This window comes from Ovis aries, chromosome 15 (genome assembly GCF_016772045.2).
Source record: "Ovis aries strain OAR_USU_Benz2616 breed Rambouillet chromosome 15, ARS-UI_Ramb_v3.0, whole genome shotgun sequence".
Taxonomy (NCBI): domain Eukaryota; kingdom Metazoa; phylum Chordata; class Mammalia; order Artiodactyla; family Bovidae; genus Ovis; species Ovis aries.
Genome location: NC_056068.1, coordinates 49,002,491 through 49,014,870, shown reverse-complemented (window position 1 = coordinate 49,014,870; position 12,380 = coordinate 49,002,491). Strand labels below are relative to the sequence as shown.

Sequence of the window (12,380 nt, the reverse complement as noted above, 5' to 3'; positions counted from 1 at the left end):
GAATTCAGAGCCCAGAGGCTGTACAGACAGACCTCGCTACTTCTTTACTAATTTGCCACCCCAAGCCAAAACTCTGTTTAGATGTGTCACTAATTAAGCACCCAAGCCTAAGTTTCTTTGGTCATTTCCTCACAAATATGCTGTTTCTTTGTCTTAAGAGTATAAAGCTGCCAGCTTTGACCACTTATGATGCTCCATTTCTATGAGACCTCCACACTCCACATGTAGAAATCAAATTTAATGTGTGTGTGTGTGTGTGTGTGTGTGTGTGTGTGCTTCACCTGTTAATCCGCCTGGTGTCAATTTAATTACTAGATTAGCCAAAAACTAAGTATGGGTAGGGGGGATAATTTTCCCTCCCTAACAATATCTTTATCTTGTCACTAACTTAACAGATCTGCTTTTCACAGGTCACTGGTAAATATATTTGCTCCAAATTTCTGAAAGATACCTTTCATTTGGAACACTATTTGCATGTTATATATTAAGAATTTTATTTTATTTTTTTTACCATGTTTTTTTTTTTTAATTTAAATTTATTTATTTTAATTGGAGGCTACTTTACAATATTGTATTGGTTTTGCCATACATCAACATGAATCCGCCACGGATTGCCATTAAATTTTTTGTTTTCTTCCTCATCTCTTGAGAAAACCATGATTTGCTTCCCTTGCTCTGTTGGTATAGTCATACCATGGATAGGAAGGACACATTTGGTGATTGTTTTTCTATAAATGTTATCTATTTTGTATCTGTTGCCAAATATGGTATTATACTTATGCATACTATTCTATTATAAAGTTTTATTTCTCTGTTCTTTTTTGTTATTTTTTACATTTATTTATTCTAATTGGAGATTAATTCCTTGACAATATTGTACTGGTTTTGCCATACATCAACATGAATCTGCCACAGGTATACACGTGTTCCCCATCCTGAACCCCCCGCCCTCCTCCTTCCTCGTACTATCCAACTAGATCGTCTCAGTGCACCAGCCCCAAGCATCCAGTTGTTCTTATCATTTCTCATGCAGTTAATCATGCTTTTTCTAAAATTTTCTTGAAAAATTCACATATTTTCTTTTTAAATGATCGACTTTGGTTTTATTGTTAATGCATTAATTTGTACTCATCTTCTGACTTTTATTTAAATATTTTCCTAACATTTTAAGCTGAAAACAAAAAAATGTTTTATATCATCACATTCTGCACTGAATAAAAGAAAGTTTCATTAAAACAATGAGGTTTTGACCAATATGAGCTGTGCTTAGTTGCTCAGTCATGTCAGACTCTCTGCAACCCCATGGGCTGTAGCCCTCCAAGCTCATCTGTCCATGGGGATTCTCCAGGCAAGAGTACTAGAGTGGGTTACATTCTCTCCTCCAGGGAAACTTCCTAACCCAGGGGTCAAACCCAGGTCTCTCCATGCAAGTGGATTTTTTACCATTTGAGCCACCAGGGAAGCCCATTATCGTTTTCTAATAAATGTATATTTTTCAGGTTAATATACTGCACTCCAGTGCATTGCCTCACAGGTTCTGATATGTGTTTTTTTTTTTTTAATTTTTTTCAGCTTAAAATATTATTTTTCTCATTTATATTTTTCTACCATAGAAAAGATTTTTAATAAATGAATGTTGCTATTGATGCAGAATCCTTTGGTGGGGGTTCAGTGGGAAGTTGATGAGTGGTGGGAGAAAAATAATAGAGACGGGGTTCCGTGAACCCTAACCCAAACCCTAACCCAAACGTGAACCCTAACAAGTGGGGAGGGTGCCCCATTCTTAACCCCTAACCCTAAATCCTAAACCCTAACCCTAACCCCTAACCCTAACCCTGGTGAATTTAACTCAGATGACCAATATAACTTCTACTGCGGGCAGGAATCCCTCAGAAGAAATGGAGTAGCCAACATGGTCAACAAAAGAGTCCGAAATGCAGTACTTGGATGCAATCTCAAAAACGACAGAATGATTGCTATTCGTTTCCAAGGCAAACCATTCAATATCATGGTAATTCAAGTCTATGCCCCAACCAGTAACACTGAAGAAGCTGAAGTTGAACGGTTCTATGAAGACCTACAAGAACTTTTAGAACTAACACCCAAAAAAGATATCCTTTTCATTATAGGGGACTGGAATGCAAAAGTAGGAAGTCAAGAAACACCTGGAGTAACAGGCAAATTTGGCCTTGGAATGTGGAATAAAGCAGGGCAAAAACTAATAGAGTTTTGCCAAGAAAATGCACTGGTCATAGCAAACACCCTCTTCCAACAACACAAGAGAAGACTCTACACATGGACATCACCAGATGGTCAACACCAAAATCGGATTGAATACATTCTTTTTGCAGCCAAAGATGGAGAAGCTCTATACAGTCAACAAAAACAAGACCAGGAGCTGACTGTGGCTCAGATCATGAACTCCTTCTTGTCAAATTCAGACTTAAATTGAAGAAAATAGGGAAAACTGTTGGACCATTCAGGTATGACTTAAATTAAATCCCTTATGATTTTACAGTGGAAGTGAGAAATAGATTTAAGGGCCTAGATCTGATAGATAGAGTGCCTGATGAACTATGGAATGTGGTTCGTGACACTGTACAGGAGACAGGGATCAAGACCATCCCCATGGAAAAGAAATGCAAAAAAGCAAAATGGCTGTCTGAGGAGCCCTTACAAATAGCTGTGAAAGAAGAGAAGCGAAAAGCAAAGGAGAAAAGGAAAGATATGAGCATCTGAATGCAGAGTTCCAAAGAATAGCAAGAGAAGATAAGAAAGCCTTCTTCAGCGATCAATGCAAAGAAATAGAGGAAAAGAACAGAATGGGAAAGACTAGAAATCTCTTCAAGAAAATTAGAGATACCAAGGGAACATTTCATGCAAAGATGGGCTCGATAAAGGACAGAAGTGGTATGGACCTAACAGAAGCAGAAGATATTAAGAAGAGGTGGCAAGAATACACGGAAGAACTGTACAAAAAAGAGCTTCTTGACCTGGACAACCACGATGGTGTGATCACTCATCTAGGGTCAGACATCTTGGAATGTGAAGTCAAGCGGGCCTTAGAAAGCATCATTACGAACAAAGCTAGTGGAGGTGATGGAATTCTAGTGGAGCTATTTCAAATCCTGAAAGATGATGCTGTGAAAGTGCTACACTCAATATGCCAGCAAATTTGGAAAACTCAGCAGTGGCCACAGGACTGGAAAAGGTCAGTTTTCATTCCAATCCCAAAAAGAAAGCAATGCCAAAGAATGCTCAAACTACCGCACAATGCACTCATCTCACATGCTAGTAAAGTGTTTCTCAAAATTCTCCAAGCCAGGCTTCAGCAATACATGGACTGTGAACTTCCTGATGTTCAAACTGGTTTTAGAAAAGGCGGAGGAACCAGAGATCAAATTGCCAACATGCCCTGGATCATGGAAAAAGCAAGAGAATTCCAGAAAAATATCTATTTCTGCTTTATTGACTATGCCAAAGCCTTTGACTGTGTGGATCACAATAAGCTGTGGAAAATTCTGAAAGAGATGGGAATACCAGACCACCAATACGCCTCTTGAGAAATCTGTATGCAGGTCAGGAAGCAACAGTGAGAACTGGACATGGAACAACAGACTGGTTCCAAATAGGAAAAGGAGTATGTCAAGGCTGTATATTGTCACCCTGCTTATTTAACTTCTATGAAGAGTACATCATGAGAAACGCTGGACTGGAATAAACACAAGCTGGAATCAAGATTGCCGGGAGAAACATCAATAATCTCAGATATGCAGATGACACCACCCTTATGGCAGAAAGTGAAGAGGAACTCAAAAGCCTCTTGATGAAAGTGAAAGTGGAGAGTGAAAAAGTTGGCATAAAGCTCAACATTCAGAAAACGAAGATCATGGCATCCGGTCCCATCACTTCATGGGAAATAGATGGGGAAACAGTGTCAGACTTTACTTTTTTGGGCTCCAAAATCACTGCAGACGGTGACTGTAGCCATGAAATTAAAAGACACTTACTCCTTGGAAGAAAAGTTATGACCAACCTAGATAGCATATTCAAAAGTAGAGACATTACTTTGCTGACTAAGGTCCATCTAGTCAAGGCTATGGTTTTTCCAGTAGTCATGTATGGCTGTGAGAATTGGACTGTGAAGAAGGCTGAGCACTGAAGGATTGATGCTTTTGAACTGTGGTGTTGGAGAAGAGTCTTGAGAGTCCCTTGGACTGCAAGGAGATCCAACCAGTCCATTCTGAAGGAGATCAACCCTGAAATTTCTTTGGAAGGAATGATGCTAAAGCTGAAACTCCAGTACTTTGGCCACCTCATGAGAAGAGTTGACTCATTGAAAAAGACCCTGTTGTTGGGAGGGATTGGGGACAGGAGCAGAAGGGGACGACAGAGGATGAGATGGCTGGATGGCATCACTGACTCGATGGACATGAGTCTCAGTGAAACTCCGGGAGTTGGTGATGGACAGGGAGGCCTGGCGTGCTGAGATTCATGGGGTCACAAAGAGTTGGACACGACTGAGTGACTAAACTGAACTGAACTGAACTATTCCATATAATATATGCAGAAAGAAAATTTCCAGAAAGAAAGCGTCATCAAGATAATATGTAAGTGGTAGATAAAAGAGATGGTCACCAAAATGATTCTACTGAATTTGGTGGTTCTATTATACTTTGGCATTGTTTTCCATACTGGGTGTATCCTCAACATCTAATTCTCTGGGCCCTTTGCACACAAAACTATTCATGATGAGATTCTTTTCTTGAGAAGCCTAAGCAGCATCATACCCACACAACTGACATGGAATTAACACTTAGGTGTCTGAAAGTAAACATCTAAAAAATATTTGTCATGGACATTTGTTGGACTATGTTAGAGACCCCTTCTCTATGTGCTTCAGCCTCATTGAATGAGGTCATTCATGCACTGGGGTCATACATGAGAGTTCCAACTTCAGTTCTTCTATGTCTAACTCCATAATTTGGGGCAAATTAACTTAACCACTTTAAACATCAGTTTCCCTGATAATGTATTAGAGATAACATTTTTTGGTACTTGATTGGATAGTTATGATTATTAGATCAGATTATGGCTATGAAGATAATAACATCTGTCACATGGTTTGTATTTAAGAAATGCTAGCCTTTGTGGTTCAGTAATTGTTTAGTCCCTAAATCATGTCTGACTCTTTGGTGACCCCATGAACTGTAGTCCATCAGGTTCCTCTGTCCATGGGATTTCCCAGGCAAGAATCCTGGAGTGGGTTGCCATTTCCTTCTCCAGGAGATCTTCCTGACCCAGGGATAGAACCCATGTCTCTTGCATTGCAGGAGGATTCTTTACCACTGAGCTCCAGGGAAGCGATTTTAGCAGTAGCTTGCCAAATTTATCAAAATGAGGTGTTATTGGACTGTGTTAAAATAATGGCAAGTTTTGTCTTTTTTTTTCTTCCTTCCTTCCTTTTTTCTTCCCTTCCTTCCTTCCTTCCTTTTATGCTTTCCTTCTTTCCTCCACCTTTGCTAAATATGTAGTTTCTCTCAACAATTGTTATCTTTATCTTTAAAGATTAATCTGGGGATTATTTAATCATTTCCTCATATGCCATATATACATTTATACATACTACCTACCTTCTAGAGTTAGTGTATGGGTAAAATCATATAATGCCTACTAGTATTTGTCAACAACACAGGGAAATTTCAATGAATGAGAGATATACTAATTTTTCTTAGTGTGATTCTTAGTGTGATTCCATCATCACATATATAAACATGTGAGTCTTGGAGATGCCTTAGACATGTGTGTATTAGTCACTCAGTTGTGTCCAACTTTTGTGACCCCATTGAGTATAGTCTTCCAGGTTCCTCTGTCCATGGAAATCTCCAGGCAAGAGTACTAGAGTAGGTTACCTTTCTCTTCTCCAGGGGATTTTCTCTATCCAGGCATTGAACCCAGGTCTCCTGCATTGCAGTCAGATTCTTTATATACATCTAGATATATCCCAGGAACACCTAATAATATCCACATTTCAAATATGAACTGATTTTTTGGTTCTTTATTCTAGGATCAATACATTATTAAAAAAAAATCCTGGAAACCAGATTTATCAGCATATTCTATTGGGGACTTTTTTAGTTAAGAAAAATTGAACTGTGTTATTGTTGCCACCAAAGAATATTATAGACTTAAGAAAATTTGATGTAAAATAACTCAGGAAATCTTCAGTTCTCAAAAATGAGAAATACTGAGAGGCAGGGAAAGAAACCTGTGACTCTATAAAACTCATAAAATACTAAAATTCCTAGATCAGCAATAGTAATTTAGTGAATCTCAGAGTGTCTAATGATAAGCTACATTTTTATCATATGTTATGTTTAATTATTCAAATATTCCTGTCTTCTCAGCCCCTTATTATGTGGGTCCTCAACAATACCAGTGCTCAGCCTCTGACCTTCTTCTTGACGGGTATTCCAGGACTGAGAGCAGCCCAGATCTGGGTCTCCATACCTGTTTGCCTCCTGTATGCTGTTCCTATTTGTGGAACCTATTTGTGGTCCTCCGTGAACAGAGCCTTCATGAGCCTATGTATTATTTCCTCTCTATGCTTTCAGCCACAGACCTGAGCTTATCCCTGTGCACAATTTCCACTACCCTTGGTGTCTTCTGGTTTGGAGCCCGAGAGATCAACTTAAATGCCTGCATTGCTCAGATGTTCTTTCTCCATGGATTTACTTTCATGGAGTCTGGAGTTTTGCTGGCCATGGCCTTTGACCGTTTTGTGGCCATCTGTGATCCACTGAGATACACCACCATCCTCACCAATGCCAGGATCGCCCAGATTGGGATGAGTATGTGGACAAGAAATGTTGCTGTTATGTTGCCAGTTGTGCTTTTTGTCAAGAGGCTGTCCTTCTGCAGTTCTACGGTCCTCTCACATTCTTACTGCTACCATGTTGATCTCATTCAACTGTCATGCACAGACAACAGAATCAACAGCATCCTTGGTCTGTTTGCACTCTTCTCCACGACAGGGTTCGACTGTCCTTGTATCCTGCTCTCCTATGTCCTGATCATCCGATCTGTCCTCCACATTGTCTCCATAGAGGGCAGGCAGAAAGCCTTCAACACCTGCATTTCCCACATCAGTGCTGTTGCCATCTTCTATATCCCTCTCATCAGCCTGTCTCTTGTCCATCGCTATGGCCATTCAGCACCTCCCTTTGTCCACACCATCATGGCCAATATCTTCCTGCTTATTCCTCCTGTACTCAACCCTATCATCTACAGTGTGAAGACTAAGCAGATTCAAAAGGCTGTTATCAAGGTCTTAATTCAGAAGCGACTCCAAATCTAATCTTTAGCTGTCTCAGAGTTTAGTTCAGTTCAGTTCAGTCGCTCAGTCATGTCCGACTCTTTGCGACCCCATGAATCGCAGCATATCAGGCCTCCCTGTCCATCACTGACTCCTGGAGTTCACTCAGACTCGTGTCCATCGAGTCTGTGATGCCATCCAGCCATCTCATCCTCTGTCGTCCCCTTCTCCTCCTGCCCCCAATCCCTCCCATCATCAGAGTCTTTCCCAATGAGTCAACTCTTCGCATGAGGTGGCCAAAGTACTGGAGTTTCAGCTTTAGCATCATTCCTTCCAAAGAAATCCCAGGGCTGATCTCCTTCAGAATGGACTGGTTGGATCTCCTTGCAGTCCAAGGGACTCTCAAGAGTCTTCCCCAACACCACAGTTCAAAAGCATCAATTCTTCAGCACTCAGCCTTCTTCACAGTCCAACTCTCACATCCATACATGACCACAGGAAAATCCATAGCCTTGACTAGACGGACCTTAGTCAGCAAAGTAATGTCTCTGCTTTTGAATACGCTATCTAGGTTGGTCATAACTTTTCTTCCAAGGAGTAAGCGTCTTTTAATTTTATGGCTGCAGTCATCATCTGCAGTGATTTTGGAGCCCCCCCCCACAAAAAAAAAAATAAAGTCTGACACAGTTTCCGCTGTTTCCCCTTCTATTTCCCATGAAGTGATGGGACCGGATGCCATGATCTTCATTTTCTGAATGTTGAGCTTTAGGCCAACTTTTTCACTCTCCACTTTCACTTTCATCAAGAGGCTTTTTAGCTCCTCTTCACTTTCTGCCATAAGGGTGGTGTCATCTGCATATCTGAGGTTATTGATATTTCTCCCAGCAATCTTGATTCCAGCTTGTGTTTATTCCAGTCCAGCGTTTCTCATGATGTACTCTGCATAAAAGTTAAATAAGCAGGGTGACAATATACAGCCTTGACGTACTCCTTTTCCTATTCGGAACCAGTCTGTTGTTCCATGTCCAGTTCTCACTGTTGCTTCCTGACCTGCATACAGATTTCTCAAGAGGCAGGTCAGGTGGTCTGATATTCCCATCTCTTTCAGAATTTTCCACAGCTTATTGTGATCCACACAGTCAAAGGCTTTGGCATTGTCAATAAAGCAGAAATAGATGCTTTTTCTGGAATTCTCTTGCTTTTTCCATGATCCAGGGCATGTTGGCAATTTGATGCCTGGTTCCTTTGCCTTTTCTAAAACCAGCTTGAATATCAGGGAGTTGACGGTTTACGTACTGCTGAAGCATGGCTTGTAGAATTTTGAGCATTACTTACTAGCGTGTGAGATGAGTGCAATTGTGTAGTAGTTTGAGCATTCTTTAGCATTGCCTTTCTTCGGAATTGGAATGAAAACTGACCTTTTCCAGTCCTGTGGCCACTGCTGAGTTTTCCAAATTTGCTGGCATATTGAGTGTAGCACTTTCACAGCATCATCTTTCAGGACTTGAAATAGCTCAACTGGAATTCCGTCACCTCCACTAGCTTTGTTCGTACTGATGCTTTCTAAGGCCCACTTGACTTCACATTCCAGGATGTCTGGCTCTAGATGAGTGATCACACCATCGTGGTTGTCCAGGTCAAGAAGCTCTTTTTTGTACAGTTCTTCCATGTATTCTTGCCACCTCTTCTTAATATCTTCTGCTTCTGTTAGGTCCATACCACTTCTGTCCTTTATCAAGCCCATGTTTGCATGAAATGTTCCCTTGGTATCTCTAATTTTCTTGAAGAGATCTCTAGTCTTTCCCATTCTGTTCTTTTCCTCTATTTCTTTGCACTGATTGCTGAAGAAGGCTTTCTTATCTCTTCTTGCTATTCTTTGCAACTCTGCATTTAAATGCTTTGAATGAATGCTTTGGTAGAATGGTGTAACTCTCCACCAAATGCCTAGATATGCCTCCAACAATACAAACTATTCAAGTTATAGGTTGGATGATATTTGCTTAGCTTTCTTATTCAGTAAGTTCATATTAATAACACCCAAATTATTTTTGTTTTTAAGATAAAGTGAAATAATATCAGTAAACAAATATTTATATTTGAAAGTAGTATGAGGCCTGAATAAAATATTCACCAGATTCTGCAATAATAAAAGCTCAGGTTTATGTAGGAAACTTTATTAACAAACCAGTTTTTTTCTGAATGATATACAAAAAACACTTCTAATAATTGAACTTTTATCTTAAAACTATCAATTCTCTGCATGCTTCCAAAACAGATATATATATATATATATATAGAGAGAGAGAGAGAGAGAGAGAGTGTGTATAGAGAGTGAATCCTAAAATATATATCAGTGTAACCTAACATTGGATCTTATGTAGGTAAATTTATTTTTGTCCTTTGTTATGTTATAGGGCATACCCAGTGTGAATGTAAAATGTCATATCAAGTGCTCTGGATCAGTTTTGCTGCCGTTAGCTGAACATTAAACACTTGTAGCAACATTTTTGACATCCCAGGAGTGAGGATTGTACTGTTTCCCCATGACCAGCCTTGAGAAGAGGGCTCATACTTTTGACTCTTGCTTTATTTCTGACTCTGCCATTACGACTCCATCTATGGGCCCACTGGACCAGCAGCAGTGGAGCTAAGGCCAAGTGATATTTCTATGTAGATTCTCTCCACTTGGTTATTGAATTTCTCCACTGAGGTGCATACTGTATGGTGGGTAGTAGCATGAGGTTTGGTGGGTGGTAGCATGAGGTAAGGGGCTTCCCTTATGGCTCAGACGGTAAAGAATCTGTCTGTGATGTTGGTCCTTGGGTCAGGAAGATATCCTGGAGGAGAGAATGTCAGCCCGCCCCAGTATTCTTCCCTGGAGAATCCTGTGCGCAGAAGAGCCTGGTAGGCTACAGTCCATGGGGTTGCAAAGAGTCGGACATGACTGGGCGATTAACACTTTCACTTTCAGCATGAGATAAAAGATTTTCACTCTTTATGACCTCTTCAATATGTATTTCACATACATCTTCTACAGACTTCCTTTTTTTCTTTTCTTTCAAAGTTGCTTATTCTATCCCATGACCAACTATCCACACCTTTCAAAAAAGTACAGAAGTCCATGTATATCCACATAAGTCAGATAACCTCTCTTTCTACACAATGTTTACAACCACGAGAAGCGTGCATTATGATAATTTTTCTTCATCATTTTTTTTAATGATCACCCATGTGTGGGACTGTTTTGCTGTTGTATTATATTTTGTGGCTCAGACCTTAAAGAGTCTGATTGCAATGCAGGAGGCCCAAGTTCTATCCTTGGGTCTGGAAGATCCCCTGGAGAAGGAAATGGCAACCCACTCCAGTATTCTTGCTTCGAAAATCTTAAGAGCAGAGGAACCTGGCAGGCTACAGTCCATAGAGTCACAAAGAGTCAGGCATGACCGAGCGACTACACTTTTCTTTTAGCACCAAATTGTCCACCAATCCACCCATAAAACCAATGATAGATTCCATAGGATTCTAGGACAATCATTCATTCACATAATTTATTTGTGCTTTGTATAAATAAATTATGTGAATGGGACCTTGCACTTTGTCTTTCTCACTATAATTAATGGTTTAAATGTCCCAGATAGAGTAACAACATGAGATTTCACCAGCTACTAAATGTAATCTTGCCAGTTATGCACTCAGGCATCTGTGTCTATAACTGTGTATCTCTACACAGGTAGAACTGAAAATCATCAGGTTCACTATGAGATAAACTTGGTCCAGAATTCCATCAATCATCTTGCTTCAATAATCTCGTACTTTTACCAAACAAGAACGTGATGGTATATTTGGTTTACCATATCAGTAAGATATTATATCCTATATCCAATAGTCCTCAAAGAATCTGGATATTTGTCTTTCCCCAGTGAACAAGAACTTCTGTAAATGGACATATGTCTATTTGGGGAAAAATCTGGGTATTTTTTGCTGTTTTAGTTGCCTACTTATAATGGCATGGCAGGTTATTTCATCTAGGGAACCAAGACTCACATCAAGTTGATGACTACCCGGTATGTGAAGTGACTTAAATCTTTCAGATAATCTGAGGAGTCATAGCTTTCTGTTAGAGTGGTTGATGCCAGTCTGATGGTCAGAAGTTCTCTGTTTTAAATGTATTTCAAGTAATGCCTAGTCACTGTCTTCTTAGCTTGTCTTCAATGCCATCATCTAATGCAACTGATCATTATGGGTGCTGCCACCCTGATTGTCACTCAAGACTTGCTACTCTCTACTGCAGTTATTCAGCTTACTTCCGATTGTTAAGTACTGCCATGTGATTTCAAAATCTCCCTATTCTCCTTGTTAGTGGGGACTTGCTCCACAGAAGCAGCTTTCACTGCCAAGTCCAGCATACAGAGCACTGCAACTACCGAACTATTCAAAAATACCAGATACTCTCTTGCAAACACATTCTTTATTGCCTCAGTGAGGGAATATCCTTTCTTTCCTTCCAGAGAAAATAATCATGTGATAAATTATCTTGTCCTACATGATAAATCCATTCTAATATTTTCGCCTCCTTTAGATTTCTATATATTTTGCCAAGCAGATATGGCATCTCTACCAAATTTTCTATAGGTAAATCATCATGTTAAAGTTTCAAGCAACCATCTCAGCAGTGCATTTTCGTAGTTTGCAGCCTTCTTTGATGTAATGGTGAACTCCAATCATGTATGAGTGTCCTCATATCAATAAATTATTCTCTATGTCAACTTATATCACCCTTCACTTCCTCTGCTGTCTTAAACCTAACACTTTCAAGATTCAGGTTTACAAGTGTTTCAGCTAGTATGTTTAGATAGATTCTGTAGTGACTTCAGTGGTTAAGCCATTTTCTCCCAAAATGTCGATAACATTACCCTGTTCATGCTTTGCTGAGATATGATTGCTTATTGGCTTGGGTACAGTGAGGAATGATGGGGGCAGACCTTGCATGGGAGAAGCACCATGTTGTAAGGCACTGTTCTCAGGCTTGGTTTTGTGAGGTGTCCAGACATGATAAAATAATTAT

The 12,380-nt window shown here is 39.9% G+C and overlaps 1 protein-coding gene across 1 annotated transcript; it reads left to right on the top strand.

The window, feature by feature from the left end:
- Positions 1-6,416: 6,416 nt before the first annotated feature.
- LOC101117018 (olfactory receptor 51F2) lies at positions 6,417-7,357 on the top strand. Its single transcript, XM_012095940.5, is given in 2 exon segments — positions 6,417-6,525; positions 6,528-7,357. Coding segments are annotated over 2 exon segments (939 nt in total).
- Positions 7,358-12,380: the final 5,023 nt, after the last annotated feature.